At 42.1% G+C, this 24403-nt stretch overlaps 1 protein-coding gene and 1 non-coding gene across 2 annotated transcripts; both read right to left on the bottom strand.

The window, feature by feature from the left end:
- Nucleotides 1-8640: 8640 nt before the first annotated feature.
- LOC107275385 (zinc finger protein GIS3) lies at nt 8641-9099 on the bottom strand. Its single transcript, XM_015755714.1, has one exon. The coding sequence runs from the start codon at nt 9097-9099 to the stop codon at nt 8641-8643; it is 459 nt and encodes a 152-aa protein (XP_015611200.1).
- Nucleotides 9100-14137: 5038 nt separating this feature from the next.
- Nucleotides 14138-14244, bottom strand: LOC112936490 (small nucleolar RNA R71). Its single transcript, XR_003238795.1, has one exon. It is a non-coding gene; the product is annotated as a small nucleolar RNA R71 (small nucleolar RNA).
- Between the last annotated feature and the right edge of the window lie 10159 nt (nt 14245-24403).

Genomic DNA, 24403 nt, shown 5'->3' with positions numbered 1-24403 from the left:
CGGTCGTCGTGTCTTGAAATGTGGTCCATATGTGTCGATCGATCTTTATGTTGGGATCAGGGATCTTTATGTTTTCGAATCATATTTGGATTTGTTGTCACACACCTGCGTTTGCATGCATCGATCTGGATCTCTAAATAAAAATTGGGGCCGTTATATATAGTTTTAGCATTGAATGGGTCTGCACATATACCGTTATAAATTTATCATTTTTTTAATTTACCATTACAGCTCATATATTTAGAAACATACTATTCCCTCCATTCTAAAATATAACTAATTTTAAAATAGTGTCAAATCAAATATTTTTAACTTTAACTAATAATAGCAAAAATGTTACTAGATTTATCATTAAACAAACTATCATAATATGCAACTATTTTCATTTAAAACATCTTACTTTTATCGATATTATTAGTCAAAGTAGCATCATAAAGACTGTGTCGAAGCCTAAAAATACTAATATTTTGAGACGGAGGGAGTACTTATGTTGGTTAGTAATTAATTATAATGATGCTACTCCCTCCGTCCCTAAATATTTCACGCTATTGACTTTTTTAAGCATGTTTGACCCGTTCGTCTTATTAAAAAATTTAAGTAATTATTAATTCTTTTTCTATCATTTGATTCATTGTTAAATATATTTCTATGTATACATATAGTTTTATATATTTCACAAAAATTTTTGAATAAGACGGACGGTTAAATATGTTTAAAAAGGTCAACGGCGTCAAATATTTATGAACGGAGGGAGTATTAATTAACATACATATTTTACATAGTACAGGCTCTTTTTACTCCTATATAGTACAGAGACTCTTTTTACTCTTTTAGCAAAAGTGAGACCATCCTCATTTGGATTTGGACCATACATATGTCCCGTCCTCTTCCACAGAAGCAGCAGCACCACGGCCTCGATCTGATCGATGAAGTGAAAGGGTTGCTATGCTGCCGTTGGTTTACGGAACTATTGATTATTAACTTCGTTTCAGTCATGCCACCCAGGACCTGACATATAGTGCAACTGTACACAACTGTATGGCCCTTGCTGCAGCAGATCACAAAACTCGAGCTCATGACTAGACAGCAAAAAAAGCTCTGTGTATATATATATATATATATTCCGTATGTGCTACCTCCGTCTCATAGTAGTATAGCTAAAATTTCTTATATTGTCTTCTTAAAAATTCTCTTATATTATGAAATATAGAGTAATAACCCCTTTTGTTTTTTATTTGACCGACTTCACGTAAAAAAAGCAGCGGGCATATATAGAGAGTTTTAATGTTGATGTATCGAAGCTACAGTGTTACAAATGCATATATGCTTGCTATACCGATAGTGGTGAAGGTAGGGTCTAACCATGAGAAGACCAAACTTAACAAGTTATTACGATAATAAGAAAACAAACTGAAAATATACGTAAATTTTAAAGGTTTTCTATAGGCAACATATCGTATGTACGTAAAGAAACATATGGTAAGAAAAAAAGGTAGGTAGTAGCCATACTACGCATATTTATTCACTTTCATTTAACATTATTTGTACTAGAGAGACATCAGCAGGATGATAATATCATCTGAATTAAAAGTTTAGATAAATAGAGAAATAATCAGGAAGAAAACTAGATCTTGACAAAATGAACAAACTATCCATCTTGCAAGTATTAACTAATAATAATTTAGAGATTTAAAACTGAAGTGGAGAGCTAAATTATTGTGTCATACGAAGCGAGATCCTCTGTGTGTACTCTATGTGTGTGTGGAGAGAGAGGGCTGGCTTCGCCCCTGCAAACCCATCCTATTCTTTTGGATTTTTCTTGGTGTAGACAAAGTCTTGGATTTTGCTTGGTGTGGAAAAAGTTTAAACCGGGGCTATTTAATTATACTGAGAACTTGTGGCTATTTAAAATGTTATAACTCACCTACAAGGTTAAACAAAGGTACACTAGTAGATATCACTACATTTTCAACTAAATTTGACCAAAGTAATAGAAAAATAGCACTACTATAGAAAGGGTAAAAGGTGCCGGTTCGGAAACCCTAATAGGTGCCGGTTTTCTCTACCGGCACAAAGGAGGTGGCACTGATGATACTTGTCATCGGTGAACCGACACCTATTTGAACTCAAAACCGGCACCTATATGGATCCATACAAATTAATGACTAGTGCATTTTACATGTATTACCACATGGCAATTCAATTCAACGAGCGGGTGTGAATCGGAGTGAGAAATAATGAATATTTACCTTGTAGGCTTCAATCTTCAACCAAAACCCAAGAAAAATCGAGCAAAACCGCTTCCACTTCCTCTAGCGGATCGATGGGCACCCCTAACATAAATTTGAGATAAATCAAGCTATCAATGGATATTTTCGTGGCCTTAACATAGTTTGACAACCATTAATTTGACTAACAGCCATGACGTAGGTGGAAGAAAACATTAACACAAATTTAGCATTTCATCCAACAATAGACACAAAAAAGATAAAAAGAATTATCCCTAAAAACAACACCCATATCGTATTTTACATGCATACACACACGACAATTCAAATCAACAACGAAGAGTTAAACGGAGGGAGAAATAATGAATATTTACCTTTAGGCTTCAATCTTTAACCAAACACCACAAAAAAAATAGAGCAAAACCTCCTCCCCTCCTCGAGATGATCGGGCAAGAAGGAGAGGCGCCGCTCTCTTCTTGCTCAATCAGCTCGAGTGGCAAGGGATGGAGTATAAGTACTGCTGTCGGAACAAAGGTGCCGGTTCTAGACCCAAAACCGGCACCTTTGTCTTCCCAACCGGCACCTTTGTGTGGGGCATGAAAAGCACTATTGGAACAAAGGTGCCGGTTCTAGACCCAAAACCGGCACCTTTGAATTCCCAACCGGCACCTTTGTGTAGGGCGTGAAAAGTGCTATTAGAAGAAAGGTGCCGGTTCTAGACCAAAAACCGGCACCTTAGTCTTGTCATACAAAAAACCGGCACCTATGTGTGGGGCCCACCAACGGCTAGTGTCGGAGGGAGAATATTAAAGGTGCCGGTTTTGGATCGAGAACCGACACCTTTGACTTGTAATACCAAGAACCGGCACCTTTGTGTAGGGCCCACCGTCAGACATGAAAAACACTAATGAAACAAAGGTGCCGGTTTTGGGTTGAGAACCGACACCTTTGTCTTAAAACCGGCACCTATGTGTGGGGCCCGCCAACGGCTAGTGAGGGAGGGAGAAAATTAAAGGTGCCGGTTTTGGGTCTAGAACCGACACTTTTCTCGGACACAGGTTTTAGGTGTCGGTTTTATTTAAAAACCGGCACCTATTTAGAGATAAAGGTGCCGGTTTTTGAATATGTAGTGCGTGGAGATGGGCTCATGGGCAGGGAAGGCATTATAGGTGCTAGTTTTTGGTGTGCCGGCACCTATAGTGGCGACACCTATTTGCCTTTTTTAGTAGTGTAGAATAATATTTTCAACAGAAACAAATATATTAAAAATTATGTATTTAATGACGGATCTAATAAAATGATTTTAGTGTTATTGATGTTGCTTTCTTTTCTATTAATTTGATCAAACTTTAAAAGTTTGAATTAAGATAGAAGCAAAACATATTGTGTATAGCTACCTGTGCTTGGCACCGTGGGGAGAGTGCAGTACTACGGAAGCGCCGCATCCAAAGAAGTGATTACCTGTTTGGAAGAGTAATTTAGTGAATTTGAACTTCGATCTAGCTATACTATTCCATATTATATTATTAGAAGTAAATGTAAACATTCTTATAATTTATAAAAGTACTGCAGTACATAATCATACTCCTATATATATGGTCTAAAATCCCCTTTTGCATTTCACTTAGTGAAAAGCATGACGATAATATTCAATTTTAATAATGAAAAATATTGTGTGTGTGTGTGTGTCTATATATATATATATATATATATATATATATATATATATATATATATATATATATATATATATATATATATATATATATATATATATATATATATATATATATATATATATATATATATATATATATATATATATATATATATATATATATATATATATATATATATATGCTTGTTGCACTGTAAATAGTCATGAAAAGAAAATAAATAAAAAAAAATCAATATCATAGGTTACAATATTACTCCCTCTATCTTTGATAGTCATATTTCATCTTGGCACACAGACTAAGGATAAGTTATTCTATTTATCATCCATTTAAACATGCTACTAGTAATTTCTCGTAAACAAGCGATTCATTAATATTTACATTTCTCGATGCCCATGTAGCCAATCTTGTGTGGAAGAATGGAGAGTCATGCATTAAATCCGAGAAATTCATTAAGAGGATATAGGTTGTTGAATTGAAATATGCCTATCAAAAATAAAATTTTCATATTTGAAAATATAACTATCAAAAGTAGATGGAGGGAGTATATCACTGGTGGAGAAACCATTTTTACTCCCGGTTGGGAACCCCCCTATAGTCCCGATTTTCCAACCAGGAGTAAGAATTCGGGACTAAAGATCGCTATCTTTAGTACCGGTTCAAATACCCGGGACTAAAGATGTGGTCCCGATTAGAGGGTTTTTTTCTTTTTCTTTTCTCTCTTTCCTTTTCACTTTTCTTTTGCTATTTGCCCAAATCATCTCAGATCAAACATTCATAGCAAATCATTCACAGCATCATCTCAGATCAAACATTCACAGCACACAGCAATATAGTTCATCCAAATCATTCACAGCAATAGTGCATCCCAAATCATTCACACAATAGTTCATCAACAACAACATAGATCAAATCATACATTAAACACAGATCGTATCAGTCAACACAGATCGAATCGCACATTAAGGAAAAAAAGAAAAAAAAGAAAAAAAAAATCCACGGCAGCGCCGCCCTCAACCGCCTGCCGCCGCACCGGCCGCCGTCGGGTGCGGCTCTCCGCGTAAGGCCGCCGCCCAGCTGCCTCCCCCTTCAGATCCGACGGCGGCTGGCTGCCTCCCCTCCGGATCCGCTGCCGCTGCCCGGCTGGCCGCCGTGGCGCGAGGCCGCCTCCGCCTCCGCCAGGCCGCTGTCGAGTGAGGGCCTGGCCGCTGACAGTTGGGAAGAGAGGGGAGGAATAGAATGGGGAGAGGTGGAGGAGGAAGAGGAAGAGATAAGGTTAGTGAGGAGGAGATATAATTTATTAACTCCTCGATCTCACGCACACCTCGTCCTCTCCGCCGCGCATGCCGATCTTTTGTTCTGGTTTAGGATACTAGCCGGGAGTAGAAATGGATCTTTAGTCCCGGTTGGTAATATCAACCGGAACTAAAGATAATAGGGATCTTTTTATCGGTTGGTATTACCAACCGGGACTAGAAATATATCTTTAGTCCCGGTTGAGAACACCAACCAAGACTAAAGATAAAAAAATAGCTCTAACCTTTTGAACCGAAACTAAAGATAATCTTTAGTCCCGATATTTATTGCAACCGGGACTATTGTGGATTTTGGCTGACCGACCAAAAATGGTTTCTCCACCAGTGAATGTCACATCACAAACATGCAATATCATTACACACTCAGAAAAAAAAATTTATTGATGAAAAAACTGAAAATTTTCTATCCAAATTTGGTTATCTCGTTTCCGTTTGTGTACGTCAATTATGACTTGAAATTTGCAAGATGGTAGATTATGCCTATTGCAGAAATGTTATGAAATCTTTTCAGGATCTTTTATTACTATGTGACGTATTGATATTTAAGGAGTGAGAAGTAAACAAGTGCGTATGCTCTATTGAGTTGTAAAAAGCAGACTCAACCTCTATATTAATTTGCTGATCGAATTAAAATATGTACTTCTGAAATTTGAGACTGAAACGTTAGACATTGGATTGAGCAATTGATGGGATATAGATTGCTTTCAAGAAAGATTGATGCGTGGAGAGAGAGAGAGACAGAGAGAGATTGATTGATTGAGTGATTTCTACATAGATTTCGGGTGGCCGGGGGGGGGGTGCTAGAATTAAGATATACCAGCAAAAATACCCGTGCGTTGCAACGGGTGAAAAAATTTCAATGATAATATACGTTTCACTTGCATAACCATATCAATGATATTGTTTGTATCGATCGTTGTAGCTAAGGCATATCATAAGAAAAATAGGAACATCTTCAATGTAATAGCCCAACCTTGATGATGGCAACATTACCTATGCCTCCTTTACCCAAAAGAATTAGATTATTTATGTGGTTGTACACATATAATCTGAAATACTATTTCAATCTTATTTTTGCAACTAATAATAGGATTAACCAAATTTTACGCTGTCTCGCTTGGTCAAGTCTAGACAAAACAGAGCCAGCATGAACTATTTCCTTAATATATAATTATTTTTATATGATACGCTATCAAGAATATTAGCTATACTTAATAAAGTAGTCTGATAATTGCATACAAAAACGTGCAGGGCCTCCAATACAAGAGAGTAGATCAGGGAACATAGGCCGTATAGGAGATGGCAAAAAATAGATGATCCTATCCGACCCAAGCCTCGATCAATTTGATCTCGTTCTGAGAAAAAAAGCCCAAACAAGAATTCACATCAAAACATTCCACGAACGTTTTGGAAAAACCAAACCGACGCAGTAGACGATGGACAATGCAAACGATATGATTATTTTTCATGGAATCGAATGTTTTTTTTTTCCTAAAACCAGACAGCTTTTTTTCGCATTTCACAGTGCCAAACCAGATTTTTTTTATAAGCGTGGTTTTTTTTTCGCGTTGGGTAGTATAGTTTTTTCAGACCAGTTTTTTTATAAACTTTTTATAAACTACTTTTTTTTCTCGGTGGAGTCGGACGGTTTTTTTATCCGCTTTTCTCGTGTGGATTCATACTTTTTATATGTTTTTTTATATACAACGATTTTTATCTCGTGTTGAGTCAGACGTTTTCTCGAACCGGTATTTTTATAAACGACGGTTTTTCTCCTCGTGTTGAGTCAGTTGATTTTTCCGAACCGATTTTCCTATAAATGGCGTTTTTCTCGCTTTTGGGTCTATTTTTTTTTCCATTTTTATAAATGATGGAAACTTACCCGTGCGTTGCAACAGGTAAAGACTTGTTTTTCCAGTAGTACAACAACTATTAGGAGTTGAGGAATAAATTGAAAAAGCGTTACGTCCTACCTCCCTTCGCTCGGCCTGCCTCTTCTAGCTTCCGGAATACAATTTTGTGTCCATATGATGACAGAGCCGATAATCCAGATCAAATATACTCGATCTCTTGAGGGCTTTTGATCCACTTGATGTCCTCTTTCCTTTTTTCCCAAAATCGGAGCGAATCCACAATACTTGGGATAAAAAGGGAAAAATCATTGGTCGGCTATCATTGACAACCGTTAAATGGAGATTAAATCCGGTGAATTAAAGCCAAATTGAAAGGGGAAATCATGCGGGAAAGGATGAGGAAGGAATAGAGAATCGAATTTTGCAATTAATTAGAGGAGAAATGTATGGGTAGACATTTTATTATGTATAGATTTTGAGGCGGACATTTTTCTCTTTTTTTACGGGCTTTGAGTCGAACTTTTTTCCTTTTTTTATGGACAAGAAGTCCTTCTTTTTTTATATACACTCGAAAAATGTCCGTGTGTTGCAACGGGTGAATGCTAATTTTATACGGTTTAGTTTGGATGAAATTTATTTTGGAAATTTGCTTGGATATTTTCTTAAGAAAATAATAAACCGTAATTAGGAGTCTGACTTTCTTCTCATGTTAGCATGCTGAGTTTTTTAAAAAAATTTATTATACGACTTCTTTTATATGTTCAAAAGCAAACGAATTTAAAATCCGACTCAAACACGTATATGTATTTCTAAAAGCAAACGAACTTGAAAACCGACTCAAATACGGATGACGTACCAAAATACCGCAAAAACATCTTTAATTTTTATAATAGTAGAGATACGGACGAGAAGTCTTTTTTTCCAAGGGAGTCGGACATTTTCTTTATGGGGAGTCGGGCCTATTTTATATACAGTACAACTCCATTCACAAACCAGATATAATTAAGAACAGGAGATGTGCAAGCTTATTTGAAAACCTATAAGCAATCTATTTTCATGTTTGGTTATTATATATATGAAGCCTATACATTTAACATTTATGTTCAAGTCGATTGCATTGGCAAGTATAGTAGTCGATCTAACAGAGCATATTTGGTCGGCTTGAGGAATAGAAGGAATGAAGCATATTTTTTTTTCCAAAATACTTCGAAAATTGAGAATTAAGATTCCCAAGGAAATTAATACTGAACAATTTAAAATTATCGATAACCAAGGGAAATTTGGAGGGACGATGCAAGGCAGGATCAGCTATATGCATGGAATATGCAGAGAATCTGAAGAACATGAATTACAGATCACCAACAAAACAGATCACATGCCAAAATAAATTGGCTAACTGAGAACAAAAAACAACAACAACAACAGAGCTAGCTAGAGCACATCCGCCGGTAAACTCAATTAGAAGAATGAAACAGTACAGATTGATAAAGCTAGCTAGCTAGCTACAATGCTTCGACGACATACCCATCAAACAACACAAGACCAGTGGGAGTTGAGGATGCCGCGATTACAGCCTGAGAGACAAGTCCAGCCCGTGGGGGCACTCGACGCCGTACTCCGGCGAGCTGTTGCCGCGCGCGATGCCGCCGAGCTCGGGAGCAGAAGCGCCCTGGTGCGCTTCCTCCCTTACCTTCGGAGCTGCACGGTGCTGCTGCGCCTCCACGCTCACCGCCTTCTGAGCTGCTGCTGGGCTGGAGTACCTGGCGGCGCCGGCGCCATCTGCCGCGGGCGGCGCCCCGTGCGCGCGCAACGCGGCGGCGATCTCCCGGCGGCGCTTGGCCAGGCTGCGCTCGTACTTGTGCGCGTTCTGGTGGCCGCCCAGCGCCTGCGAGCTGTCGAACTTGCGGTCGCAGTACATGCAGAGGAAGAATCCGACCAAGGGTGGCTCGGGCGACGGCGGAGGGGTGTAGCAGAGGGTGAGCTCTAGGTTCATCTCGCCCTCCTCCTCCCTGTTGTTCACCGCCATTATTAAACTACCTAGCTAATTAAGCTACGGACCTGCCTATGCGTTTTTATTATTGATGTAAGCTAACGAGTGTGTTACACTATGCCGCAGGATCACGTTAATTAGGACCTATTTGGCACATCTCCAGCCCAGCCAAACAGTTTCAGCTCCATCTAAAATGGAGAAACTGAGCTAGGTGGAGCGCTCTCACATAATGAGCTAGAGAAGTGAAGCTGGGTTTACACAACTCCCCTCCAAACTCAACTCCTGCAGCTAAATTTAGAAGTTGGAGCTCTACCAAAAGAGCAAATGGACAGATGTCAGGCACATTTTTGGTACGTAGATGAGGAGAGTAAGTGCACGCGGAGAAGTTGATGGAACAATGTAGTTTATGGTTGATGTCAGGCTGACATCAGCATGAAACAAAGGAACAATATGGGGATACGTCAATTTTTTTTGAGATAATCCATGAAATGCCATTGATAAGCGTTAAATGGCTGAAAATGACATTGTCAGGCTGACATCAGCATAAAATGATATCGTCGTTAGGGTTCTGTCCATTCCATGCCGTTAAATACACCGTTCATCCTATAGAACTTAACGGCGCGAAATGGACGGAACCCTAACGGCAATGGCATTTTTTGAACAAAATCATTTGTACGATGGCATTTCTTGGAACTCACACTTATCGATGGCATTTCAAGAACTTAGACGCTTGTCAATGGCATTTCATGGATTATCTCTTTTTTTAAAACCTAAGGCAGAACTTTGTTCCATTCTTATATTTAGAAGAAGAGAATTGACCCAGTTTATAAGGAAAACCTGGCCTGAAAACTATACAACTGCACGGTTAATTACAGGAAAACCGGCTAAAACCCACCGGTACACAACTAACAACGACGGCGGAGCCCAATCGCAGGACGTCGCTGTCATGGTTATGGATACCACATACCTAATAGTAGTTGACTAAATCTCAGCAGGACCCACCACATACCATGTCCTATACGGAAACAACCTTCGGATATAAGAGGAGTTCCGATAAGGAAAGACAACTAGAGTTCTACATGGAAACGACAAGGACTACTCGGATTGTATCTATATTGATTTCCCTAGTTCTACTTGGACAAGGGGACACCTATGGGTATAAATACAAGACCCCCTAGGAGGGGAGAAGGAACACCCACCACGAGACAATCAACACCCAACACAATCAACATAGAAGCCTACATACACCAAGACACGCTGCCGGATATCGACTTCAGGGATAAGCATAGCTAGTACCCTACGGTGTCTCCGGATACTGTCAGGAGAGATGAAAGCGCTATCTCTGATCTCGCCGGGCACGGATTTGAGGAGAAAGGCTACCCTGTTGTCAACTACGAGTCAGATCGTCAGACCGCCATGTCGACAACAGTTAGATAGGCTACCCCAAACATTGTACTGGTGTGATTATCATGAATAAGAGCAATACCGGCTTCGGCCAACAGGATGTAGGGTTATTACCTGACAACACAGGGGCCCGAACCTGTATAAAAATCCCTGTCTCCATCTCTTTTACCTCAGTCTCACGTATATCCTAGCATCGACGGTCCCCATACTATGCAAATACCAGAATTGCGACATCAAACGTCGACAGTCGCCGCCAAGCTAAACACAATTGCGACAAAACAGCTCCCACATCTCAGAAGAAGTGTTATCGTTGCCGAGCTAGCCACCCAAGCGACCCAGTGGCACCGACTTCACAACCGCAGCGACCCTAAAGCCACGAAAGTCGCCAAATCGAAAAGCAACTCCAACATCCAACAATGGGTATCAGCCAAGCCACCGAGGAGCCACTTCCTTCACACGACCAGCACCAGAACTCCTTGGAAGAGACTGCAACATGTCATCGTTCCCGAGCATCGCCGCACCACATCAGCGAGCAGCTTTGACTTCATTAGCAGAAACAACCGAAGAGCGTGTCGGTGTCGCCCACCATAAGAATGAAGCGGACCCAAGAAGGCGAAGGCCTCGCTAAACACAAGGTATGAAAGCTTTTGAATCGAAAAGACCATCAACAGTCATCGATGTGTTGGCACTTCTCCGAAGCGACGCCCCCAAGGAGGACACAACTCGTAACGCCGCCGTTGCTCGTCCGAAAGTTGGAACAAGGTTTTCACATGGAGATTTGTGAGGGATACCAAAGAACGCCATGACAACGCCTCCAAGAAGGGAAACGGCGCCCACGCGCACCATCATCGTTGAACTGGCCCAAGGCATGGCAAGGCTTTCGCCAACATCTTCACATCACCCACACAAGCACCCCCACCATCGATGGCCACAGAATAGTCCATGACGTCTCACAAGAAGTCATACCTTGAAATGCCATTAATCCGCCAATAACTCCTACGGCAAGCCAGAACCTCCGCCCTCCCCTTAGTGTTCCCCACGACAAGAACAAGGTCCGACCAAAGAAGGGGGGGAAACCGAAAGGAGCGAGAACACTCGGCCGACAATGAAGAAGTCACCATCGCGAACGTCAAGCCCCATTCCTGCATCACACCAGCACAAGCCGTCGTCCCACCAACTCCATATCCGCACATCGCCGCACATGAGCCACGAGACCCGCCACTGGCAGAAGAAGCCCCTTGCCGAGCAGGAGGCTCGCTGCTAGCGAGCAACCCCGCCGTGCTCACCGGAGCCCGCCCGAGAGCCGCCTCGCCGACCAGCTGCCCTGGCTAGATCTGCCGTGGAGGCGATAGATCCGGCCGTGAATGGCCAGATCTAGCCAGGCTCGGGGGGCAACGACCAGCCAGGGCAGCGCAAGCTGGCGACACGTCCGCGCAGCCGCAGCCATCCGTCGACGCCGCTACCACCGTGCTGTTGCAGACGGACGCCGACGCTGAAGCCGCGACCTCAGCGCGAGCGAGTCGCCATTGCTCGCCAGTCCATCGCCCGCCAATCCGTCGCCTGCACCGCAACGCGACGCTGCCCCTCCGGCGACGTCTGTGCTACCGCAGCATTCGCCGTCACTGTTGACGGTCATTACAGACATATTTCGACCGCCAATATAACTAAAATAATGGAGAATTAGCTATGCTTACAATGCATGTTTGTTTTCAAATAATATATTTCCACTTGAATTTGGAGAATAACATGTTGCAGGAATTTATCATATAAAATAAAGAGAAAGTGGAGAAAACCTCACTCCTAAGCAAGCAAATGGATAAGGAGGGCCCACATGTCAGGTGTAACCGCTGCAAACCGCCTTAACTGCCAAAACCGCCATGAGAACCCACCTGCCAGCCACCCTACCAAAGCTGGAGGCCTGTTGGGCCTGCCAAGGTTCGCCCGAACCTGGGCGGCGCCCAATCAGCCTGGCCCTCCACGTGTACGATCCGGATGCACTCTTAGTGACGGTTGTGAGGGTAAAATGGCCAATTCGCATGGATACAACTGTCATACCGACCCTATAAAAGGAGTTCATTTCACTTCACAACACACTCAAGCAAGCTCAATTCCTCTTCATACATTAGTATTAGTAGTATAGTGCTAAGTGGAGTATTATAGAACAGTGTTAGGAGTCCTTGAAGTCTTCGGAAGAGTTTTCGGTATGGCTCTAGCAGCTATTATAATCTCTTCTGTAATACTTTCCGGATTAATGAAATACTCTTCTTTATATATCTTCGGTGTTTTGCTTAGTCTGAGTATTGGTCTTACTTTATATCTACATTATATTAATTATGTGGGTAGCCTACCAGAGAGGTGTAATGGTGCGGGTTTAATGTCTGATTTATCAGTTGCTCTATGTCGGGTGCACGGGAATAGAGTAGTATTTAGTAATGTAAGCAAGGTGCTTAGATTATTAAATATCATTAATTGGGCATATATGCTACGGGACAATAGAGGTGGGCCGCTGATAGTGACAGCTCAGTACGGGTGTTCCTCCACGTTAATATATATATTCCTAAGACAAATTCCTAGGGAGGGTACTCCTCCGTATTTAGCCCCGATTAGATAGCCATGACAGGTTGTCATAAAAAACTTGGTAACACGGAGTGGTCTCTCGAAGTACCAGGAGGACACTGTTAGGGGGTATTGGCCACATGATTGTATATTAGCAGATGTAAACTAGGATTTGAGTGTATATTAGAATAATAGGAATAGAGTGCTTTCTGTTTCTTCCACTTAGTTAAACTTATTTTATTATGAGGATTTGAATAGCTTAGCTTCGTGTCACTCTGCCCATATATTAAACTTAACCCCCACTTAGACTTTGATAAATACAAGTAATATATGTATAAAGAGTATTAGCATAGTCTACTCATATTATCATCCCTTAGGATTAAAAATACGATACCTTAGAATACTTTTGAGTGAAATGCTACAATCGTATATTCGTGTACTTGCAGATAACATATGTAACCATAAATATACTAGGACCATTTCTGCGTCATTGCTGGGAATGAATATTTCTAGTAATGTCGTTAAGAAATATCAACAAGCATTTCTGGCGCTGTCCTTTGCAGGTTAACCTTGATTGTTTTCACATGTTGTGAAAATAGGGTAGTGTATGACTAGTTTCAACCAGCTAGAAAACTTCAACGAAAATCTAGAATCTTTCTTCTAGAGCGTCAAACCTCGTGTTGTTCGTCCGCAGAAGAAACTCTCCGCACAGAAACCAGCCATCCAATCGCCACCAAGTTTCAGGAACATGGCCGAGAAGACACTGCGCGAGTTCGCTGCTCCCTCTGCTGACAACATGCCCGTTGGGCCGACTGTCAACACTGGTGACACCGATTTCGACTTGAAGAGCAGCCTGATAACTATGGCGCAGGCAAGCCCATTCTATGGCAAGACGAATGAGGACGCAAGTGCTCATCTACAATAATTTCTGGAGATCTGCAGCACCTACACGGTAAAATGTGTCAGTCCGGACGCCGTGAGGCTACGTCTGTTTCCTTTCTCACTTTTGGGAATGGCGAAGCAGTGGTTCTACGCGAACCGGGCGACAGTCAACACATGGGACAAGTGCTCCACTGCGTTCCTCTCAAAGTTCTTCCCGATGGGCAAGACCAACGCCCTTCGTGGAAGGATCTCAAGCTTTCAGCAGACAAGGGATGAATCAATTCCTGAAGCATGGGAACGTCCGCAGGAATACGTGGCTGTCTGTCCTCATCATGGGATGGATGACTGCCTCATCCTGCAGAGTTTCTATAATGGACTCACTTCCTCGTCCAGGGATCACTTGGACGCTGCTGCTGTAGGAGCCTTCTTTTCAAAGACGGTCCGTGCGGCCGTCAATCTTACTGAGAAGATGGTGTCGAACATGGGTTGGAGCGAAGAACGACTCCAGACCCGACAGTGTGGCATGCATACCGTCAAGGAGACGGAAATGCTGGCCGCAAAGCTAGATCTCCTAATGAAGAGGATCGACGATCAGGAGAAGGCCAAACCGCTGGTCGCTTTCAAAGCGCTGGACTCGCACCTCACCTGCGAGGTATGCGGGAACACAGGTCACTCGGGGAATGACTGCCCCGAGACCCGTGAAGAAGCCATGTTCATGGGGAACAATGGCTATCGGCCGCAAGGAGGCCAGGGGTGGAACCAGCCCCGGCCATACTATCAAGGAGGCAACAACGGCAACAACAATAATAACGGTAACTTCAATCAGCCCTCCTTGAAGGACTTAGTCTTTGCGCAAGCTAAAACTACGGATGCTATAAACAAAAAGACTGCCTTAAATGATAAAGTCCTAGAGAACATAAATGTTAAGCTAGAAGTCTTCGCTTCTGCTTTCCAAAACCAGCTGAGTTTTAACAAAATGATAAAGACTCAGTTGGCGCAGCTTGCTGCTCTGGGGTTTTATTTGGCTTTGGCATCTCTTGCTCACTATGTTTGGTGGTCTCACTCAAGTGTTTCTCACTCTCTCGCTGTTGTCTCTTAAGATCATCAAGTTTTATCTCTTGTGGCGTTAACGGTAGCAAGGAGATACGCTCGCCATGGTACATGAAAACAAGCTTGTTGGCGTGGCCACTAATATGAACATCATGAACATATAACCAAGGTCTTTCGAGCAGCAACTGGCATGCTTGCATTGGTACACCATCACACTCAACTTGGTCTTTATACTTGCCAACGGAGAAATGAACCGTCACAATAGTTTTCACCCGTAGTGCACCACAATCATTCAACCACTGCATCTTGTATGGGGCTGGGTGACGTCGTTGTCTCAAGCCTAATCTTTCCACCAACTCCAAACTAGCAATGTTGTTGCAGCTGCCATTATCAACAATAATACGACAAACAATACTATTGATAGTACCTCGAGTGTGAAAAATATTGTGTCGCTGACCATTGTCTTCCTTTGCAACTTGCACACTAAGCACTCGACGAGAGATGAAGCAATTATTGTCTCCATTATCTACTTGAATAGCATCACTATCCGCTTGCTTGTTAACCATCTCGTCTTCACGTAAACTATCATCCTTGGTCTCACTTGCAGATTCCCATTCACCCGTCTCAGTTACAAGCATGGTCCTCCTACTAGGACACTCAGCAGCAATGTGGCCATGACCTTGACATTTGTGACACACAATATCGCGGCTACGCGATGAAGATGTTGGTGTGGGAGCAGTAGGCCGACGAGACTCTGTGCATGCAGCTGGAGATGATGCCGAAGATGGTTGCGGCTTGGCTGTAGCAGCAGGTGGAGAGGCTCGTGTAGAGGCTCCCTGAGAATGATTGCCAACAAAAGTGGTGGCTTGCTGTGTGCGACGCCATGGAGCTGCATTGGAGCGGCCACTAGAGAACCAATTACGCCATTCTTGCTGAATGGATCTTTCCGTGCACTGAGCTTGGTCAAGAAGATCTTGCAAAGTGTTGTATGGAAACATCTTCACAAAATCAGAAATTTCAGCATTGAGACCATGCTAAAATCGTGCCTTCTTTGACTCATCATCTTCTCTAATTTGAGCATGGATCAAGAGCAGCTCCATTTCCTTGTAATACTCATCCACTGTACGAGTCCCTTGACTCAACACTTGCAGCCGATTGTGAAGGTCACGCCTATAACTTGAAGGCACAAAACGTCTTCTCATAACACGCTTCATTTCATCCCATGTTTCAACAGGATCACGATCCAACATATGCTGATTTTCTTGCATTTGATTCCACCAAGTGAGAGCATAACCAGAGAACTCCACTGACGCAAGATTCACACTCCTTTGAGATGAAAGATTATGCATTCTAAAAATTTGATCACACTGTTCTTCCTAATCAAGATAAGCATCTGCGTCTTCCTTTCCTGTAAACTTGAGAACACTCAACTTTACCCGAGCAACATTATCCGAGTCATCACGATCATGGTGACCACGATGATGTTCTCCATTACCAAGGACAGCACCTCGGCAAGGACGGGCATGCTGCTGCTCCAAATCATTCTCTCTGAAAAAAAACATCATTATCATCATATTCCACCTCATGGGGATGACCATGGAGCTCAAAACGACCGCCAAAGTGCGCAACGGGGCCATGGCCGCGCCCGTGAGCACCTCCTCCTCGTGCTCCAGCAGCTACAAAACCACGACCTCCACCATTAGGCGGGCCATGGAGTTCTGAATCAGCAACATCCGCCGATTGTGCATCCACAATATCATCCTTGGGATCACCAAACGGTGGCTGAACCGCTCCACCTCCAGCAGCCGGAAGGCGTGCATTTAGCAAATGTTCCATCGCTTGAAGAAGATTATTCCCTATTTGCTGCACCTCAGCCCGTGTGATAGGGCTGTCGGGCTCATCATGATTTTCACCATGAACACTCGGTTGAGAAGCTGCCATGTTAGCTCAAATAAAACATATAGTGGAAAAGGTAAAATTTTGGAATCACACAATCTCACCTCTTACTCACCAATGTTCTTATGCGATCTGAAGGACAGTGAGAGCGTGCAAAATGTGGCAGTACCCGAGTATGATTTTGTGATTGAAAGGATGCGAATCGAAAGAGCAACTTTGGTTTATGTGGAGCTAGGTGGGTTGATCAAAGGAAGGCTGTAGTGCTAAGACAAAGTGGCGTAAACCACACAAAGAAGGACGTGAACGTTGCTGTCCAGGCCACCAAAAGATAGAAGAACGAGTACCGCAGCACCACCCAAAACATACAACTTTCTGGTGTCAAAATATTCCTCTCTTTCTTCCTTTTTATGATTTTTTTCACTTCTTGACTTTTTTTACAACTTTCTTCTTTTTCTCTCTTTTTTTTCTTTAAACACGAAACAGCAAACATGAAACAAAAGGATGCCTGGGCGGGAAAAAAATTTGATGGTGCAAGATAACAAGAGGACTAGCAACGAGATGAAAACTTGGAAATAAACGACACAATATGACAGTACTACCAAAGGCTTGGTTTTTTTTGTGGACTATAGGATAGAAGCAAGATTAACAAGAAAACATGAAAATCTAATGAAAACAAGGTTGATATGTGGATGATAAACCTACCGTGTCAACGAAAGCTCCGATACCATATGATGCGAACACACTCGCGAGGGGTGGCCCGATCTTCATGGCAGTAGGTTCAAGACAGAGAGTGCCAGCGTAAACCGAACACAAGAGGGTAACTAGATGCGAGCAACAAGAGGATAACTAGCTTTATACCTGACAAGGTCGGATGCAACCAAGTGATGAGGGTGAGAACGATCCGAAGCCTCCTGGACTCTGACCCGTCACACCGAGCAACCACAGAACCACGATCCGGAATAACTAGCTTTATACTTGCCAAGGTTGGATGCGACCAAGTGGTGAGGGTGAGAACGATCCGAAGCCTCCTAGACTCTGACCCGTTAAACCGAGCAATCACTGAACCACAATCCGAGACTTATCCACACAAGAGGCCCAAGAGCCAAAAGCACGAATTAGGGGACACCAGGGGAGCCTTCTCACAAGTCCAAAAGAACTCACAAGAATAAAGGTGTAAGACACTTATGCAGTCTTCAGCAATCTCTCATACATGAGGTTTTCAATTGAACAAAAGTTGTCTAATGGATGGACTAGATGGGTATTTATACTAGGAACATCCCTCCTAGCTGAGGTGTGAACATAAGAAGCCACGTTCAGGTGGTTAAGTCTAACATAAATGAGAATGCAAAGAGTTTTCTTAGGTTCACGCATAGCCCTTCAGCTCCTGCGCGGTCTTCATTAAAAATGGCATAACTTCTTATTGGAGAATGATATTGAGGTGGGGTTTGATACGTTGGAAACTAGGTTTGACTCTCTTTCCAACCATGTATGCCATGCACCCCGTCTCTTGACTGGCTGGGTCGCACAAGCCTTGATATTTGAGCATCAACGTAAAAACAGCGTAAACCATCTTTTAGTTGGCGTAAACAGCTGCTGGTTGGGTATGGGCTGATTCCTCCTCGGCATAACCCTTGTCGTTCTCAATGTAACCCATCCTTCTTGACATAGTGATGATGTCCTCGGGCATACACCTTAGCAATACAAAGTTAGAGCATTTAGGTAGTATAAAATTCTCACTAAAATTTGGGTTAAGTTGAGTAAAGAGCGAGTTCACCTCTTGTTGTATTTTCCTAGTACGGCTGCATGTAATTGGACCATGATATGCTGGATCGTTATTGCTGAGACGCAATCCATCAACTTGGTTTACATCATCTTCATTTTCTTTATGTAATGTATGACGTACACCATCACCCGTGTTTACGTCAAGTGTAGCTGGGATGTCCTCATCATTTCCAATTTTAAAAAGCTACATATATCCGGTTGGATCTGAAGACCAGTAAAAAAATACTCTTATCTTTAAAAAAATATGGATTTAATTTGTAAGCACTTTGAAACTTTTGTAACATTTGGCTAAAGATTGTTTGGAACTTAATATGCACCAGGAATGAAATCAAACTAATTTGAAAATTGAAACTTTTGTAACATTTGGGTAAAGACTGTGAGCGATGAAGAGGGAGGAGACGGCACTTTGAAACTTTTCTAACATTTGGCTAAAGATTGTTTGGGACTTAATATGCACCTGGAAAGAAATCAAATTAATTTGAAACTTTTGTAACATTTGGCTAAAGACTGTAAGCGACGAAGAGGGAGGAGACGGGGAAGTCGGCGATTTGTCCCAACTCGGCACATGAAGAACGCAAGGCCGTCGAGGGGGTGGGGAGCCCAATAGTGAGCAATGAAGAGGGAGGAGGCAGAGAGGCCGGTGAGTTTGGCCGCTCTGCCTAGCGATGTGTATCGAGGAGAAAGGAGAAATAAGAAAGAAAGGAGGAAAGCGAGAATGAGGATGACATGTGGGGCCCACGTGGGCCTATCATTTTATTATTATTTTCTAGTGTAACTGACATGTGGGTACTATGGTTTTTGTTTTTTTTCGGATCAAATTGCCATGTAAGCACCACGTCAATGCCACATGGAACGAAGATCTAGTCATAAGAGTCACGTAGGTGCCAAGTCTCCCAAAACCGGGGACAATACTCCCAAGGGACCTCGTTTGCAAGTTGTGGATGAGTTGTATACGATTTTACGGTTTAAGGATGATTTTGTAATTTGGTAACAAGATGAGAATGACCTTTGATATACTTTTGCCAACATGACTGGGATGCTAATAGCCGTTCGGTTTACCGCATTACGTTGTGATGGGCCGTCCGGTCTAGCCATGTTGCTGACCAGGACTTAGATTATAATTTAATGGGCCGCAAGTCAACGATCACTGCAGTCGCAGAGATTTCTGGGTTTGCAACCCAGAATTTCCTTCAACTAGTCACGTGCCTATAGGTTACGACCAAACCAGATATAGGAAACATATGGCTCACACAACTACTTAGAAAACGATTTTTCAAGAGCCTTGTTAGATTGTAGACGGATCATAACTGACTGTGTCTACAAAAGTCAACTTTTGTTTTTGCATATGGCTTTTTAAGAGACCCGCTCACGAAAATCGATTTTTGCATGCGAACCTCTTAAGTGACCGCATGTAAAAATGAGCTCATTTTATATACTTCCCCTTAAGAGGTCCACATGTAAAAATCGATTTTCGCAAGCGGACCACTTAAGGAGCCGTCTAGTAGTCTAACTTGCCACCTATTTCCCTCTCAACACTACAAAAACTTTAAACTCAACCTTATCTTCTCTCTATCTCTCTCACCCTCCATCTCCTCTCCTCTCTTCTCCTCTTCAGTCAGTGGGTGGCCGCGAGGGTGGGCGCGACGGCGGACGGTAGTGGCAGCGGGTGGCAGGCGGTGGCGGCTGGCGGTAGTGGTGACAGCGGCCAGCAGCAGCTTGCGGCGGCGGCTAGGCGTCAGTCGACAGAAGCGGCGGGGCTAGCTCTTCCTGCCCGGATCCGGCGGCGGCGACCGTTTCTCGCCCAGCCCCGCACGGATTCGGTGGGCGGCTCGGCAATGATCAATGGCAGCGGCAAGCAGCTTGGCGGGGCTCCTCTCGCCCGGATCCGGCGGCGGCTGTTGTCCCTCACCCGGCTCCACCATGATCCGGCGGGCGACAACGGGAGGAGCCCGGCCCCGCGCTGACTCGGGAGCACCGACAGTGGGCGGCAGCGGACGGATCCGCCTTCCCCGAGGGTGGGAGCGGCAGGGACGGATGGCACGACACCGATGGGTGGACGGCGCGACGCCGACGGGCGGCCGGCGGCGGTGGTGGCGGCAGCGGACAGCGTAATAATTTTTTTCCGATTTTATTATTTTTATTTCTGCATGCGGGTGGCGCACCCGTAGGTGAAAGTAGCGATTTTCACAGACCTTTTCTCGCATACGGCCAGGCCAACCGCATGCGGAAACCCTTTTTGCAGCAGTGTCACTTTTCTCATTCTCCATTAATGCATGCATATATAGAAAATGCACAGAGAAAACGAGTAGGGGATAAAACGAGGAGGATATGGGAGTACTAAAGTTTGGATGTCTATACTAGTAGAAAACGACGCAGTGGTATTAAGATATCCAGTAGATCGATCCAATAGCTATAAAAAGACGTTTTGTGCGATACATCGATCCAAAAACTAAATAGGCATTTTTTCAAGGACAGAGTGAGTTCAGTCGTTAATGCATGCAAGATATTGCTCATGGATAAGCATGCAACTACTACATATATAGGTGATTATAATTAATAATGCACCTAGCTCGCCAGGAATTTAATTAATAGTGAAAAAAAAGAGGTACATGTATATGAAACTCACTGACTAAACTGATTTGGGTCTTTACTGAGAAATTGGCTTGTCCACGTTTGTGAATCATACTATAATAGGTTGCTCATAATTAACCTCTTGAAATTCATTAATTAGTTAGCAGTGTAACTAACCATGAGCTTGCTGCAATTGCTTAAGAGACCCGCCAGGCCGGCCGGCCAGCACACACCGACCGCTGTCAGGATTCGTACCATGATTATGTAATGTTGCTTAATTAAGAGCTCCCATTTCAATGTCGTCTTAATCGTTGATATTCTAGTATATTCACTACACAACAATACCAAATAGCTTGGCAGTAGTTGGCACTCAAAGACACCTTTAATCTCATCTCAGTTGGATGCACCCTCTCTTTTCAATGTTGAGAGGACCACCGTTATGTGTTCTATCCCCAACCACCGTAACAGTGCCGTTCCCACGTTGAACTACCCGGTGTCACAGGACTCCAATTCTAATTAACTAAATTAGATTATTTTAACTAGTATATCAGTTAATAATTATATAATTATTATGTATGAACTCTGGAAATTTTTGTTTTCGGCACTCCGTCCGTCGATCGAGCATTTATTCTATTATGATCTTACATGCATGTTCTCCGATCCGTACGTTGCCAAGAAATTCTAATTTTAAAATTAACATTTTTGTCAATTTGTTTTTCCATCACTTTTTAAATATCTTTTCTCATGATTTTTTATATCTTTGGGTATTAATTACAGACGTACTCTCTATATCCCAAAATAAATTCATGTTTCACTCATTCCACATATACTAATACAAAACCAAAAATTCTAGAATATACCTACAATTTATCAAATCGCAATCCAATTATTCTCTATTTTATCTATTCCCAATATATCTATTTCTTTTTTTCATAAATTTTGATGCAATGATTATCTAAATTATTTTGAGACAAATAGGAGGGGTGAAAAATGAACTTATTATGGGATGGAGCGAGTACATTTTAGTCACATGCTCTATTTTTTAATTAAAAATGCCATAAGTTAGTGGTGAGGTAATGAGTACATCTCTTCGTCGGATACGCGTATAACTCCACAAGTTACAATGACAAGTTGAAGTCTAGTTCGGCATCCGGAGACGACACTGATTTCAAATGGACCTAGCTCCTTCATGTCAACTTCAATTTAGGTGATCTTGGATTTGTTGGAAAGCTTATATGTTATCTTTCAGACAAATCTGGTCTCATATCCAAATTCATTTCGAGTCAATGGTAATTGTTAAAACAAAACAATGTTGTTGCTGAAAACGAACTTGGATCTTGGACCTTGTAATAAAATAGGCCCATCTCAGAAATGTCCCCTCCACCTCCACGAACCAGCACCTAACTCTAGCTCTATTTTTCTCTATAAATGTCTGTGTACACCTTCTAGAACAATTTGGTTTTTGTTTAGTTGAATTTTACCAAGTGTCATTCACCTTGTCTCTAATACTTGTTCGATTAGTCTACGAGTATAGATTCAGAGCTGCTAATAGTTGATGTACTGATTTGCTGGGTTGATTAGATCTATCACTTCAATCGCAAATATTTATTTGTGCTTAATCACATATTCACAATATTTAGATTGCATCTTATCTTTTTTTTTTTGCATTGTTCTTTCGTTTGCATTGTAGGGATCACGATTGGTACGATATCATTTGTGGTGTAGCAATTGTATGGTGTCCTGGATATTTGTTCTAGTTGGTATACACCTTGCAAACGTCGCACTCGATCAAAGCGAGAGATATCCCCTTAGAAGATCGGACCACGAGAGGGAGAGCACGTCATCATGAGGGCAATGATAGATTCACCATTAAGTTTCATCACTTAATTCTTTCAAAGCTCTTTTCGGAGAAATCCAAAACGGTGGTGTCATGAAAAAAGACGGGGGACATGCATGCACAATGGGCGATGCTCATATGTAGTTCATATCTATTCTTCTTTTTCTCAGAAAGAACCAATCATTTCCATTAGTAATAGTACGAGAAATGCATGGTAATAAGCATTATCAACTCATATCTCTGTATATGTTGGGTGAAATAGAGCTTTCTGGCTCGCGCGTACCATGCATATGCAGTCCAGATATATATCGCCAATCAAATGAGAGATATATATGGCCAAACAAATGAGAGAAGGCCTGCGTACCTGCAAGATATATATCGCCCGGGTCTGCAGCTATGCTTCAGTTCTTCCAGTACGATCTGCTGTTGCTTGCACAGTGGTGCATGTATATAGCCTTCGTTGGCGTCCGAAATCCGCATTAGTGTGAAAGGACAACGGGTACTATGTATACATTAATTGACCAGCACTATTATTTAAAGACAACGATATAAAGGTAATCTCTTACAACGCACGGACTCTAACCTCACCCTACCCCCAATGAGCATCTCCGGAAGTATGAACCGGTGTATATTCAAATTGACGAAGTTAAAAAGAGAGCTTCGTTATCGATGGGTATGTCTTCTACCACCGAAAGAATAAGTAGCCACACCACTTTGATACACATGTGCTTACATTTATGTCTATTAATTGAATGCGAGCCGCTAAATGCGTCACCTACACAGTTCCATTCCTACTTAAAAAATGATTCTTACAATTACTTGATATTCTTTTTCACAGGTATACCAAAAGAAAAAACTCATGTGGAAATGTTTGAGGCCGCTTTAGGGTCACAAGCCCCGTTAGTGAAAACTTATTTTTATGGACAGGTCCCTATGAAAACTGCTTGCGAAAATATGCCTATTTTCACGGGTGGTTCTCTAAAATTAAGAGCAATACTATATAAAGAAACAAAAAAGTACTCTTTCATATGAAATCAAATGATACTAAACTTTATATAAAAATTATAACTCTCAATGAAATGTAGTGCAATGAGTTTTTTTTCATTTGATATTGTTTAGGAACGGAAATACTTAGTTACAAACGACCACGGATATAGACTTGTTCTATATCAAATTGTGGAACTCAATGATATCTACAACTTTGTTGTTGAAATTTTTTATATTTAATATTGTTTAGGTACCTAAATATTTGTTACAAGCTCAAATTAATATATCTGTTTTTTACCACCGGTTCTTAAAGAAGTCCAAACTTCAATTTATTTTAAAAATTCATTTATGTCCGATTGTGATAAACCAAAGTTT

The sequence above is a fragment of the Oryza sativa genome, chromosome 9 (assembly GCF_034140825.1).
Source record: "Oryza sativa Japonica Group chromosome 9, ASM3414082v1".
In the NCBI taxonomy this organism is placed as follows: domain Eukaryota; kingdom Viridiplantae; phylum Streptophyta; class Magnoliopsida; order Poales; family Poaceae; genus Oryza; species Oryza sativa.
The sequence above is the reverse complement of the archived record's forward strand: the minus strand, read 5'-3'. Positions and strand labels throughout refer to the sequence as shown.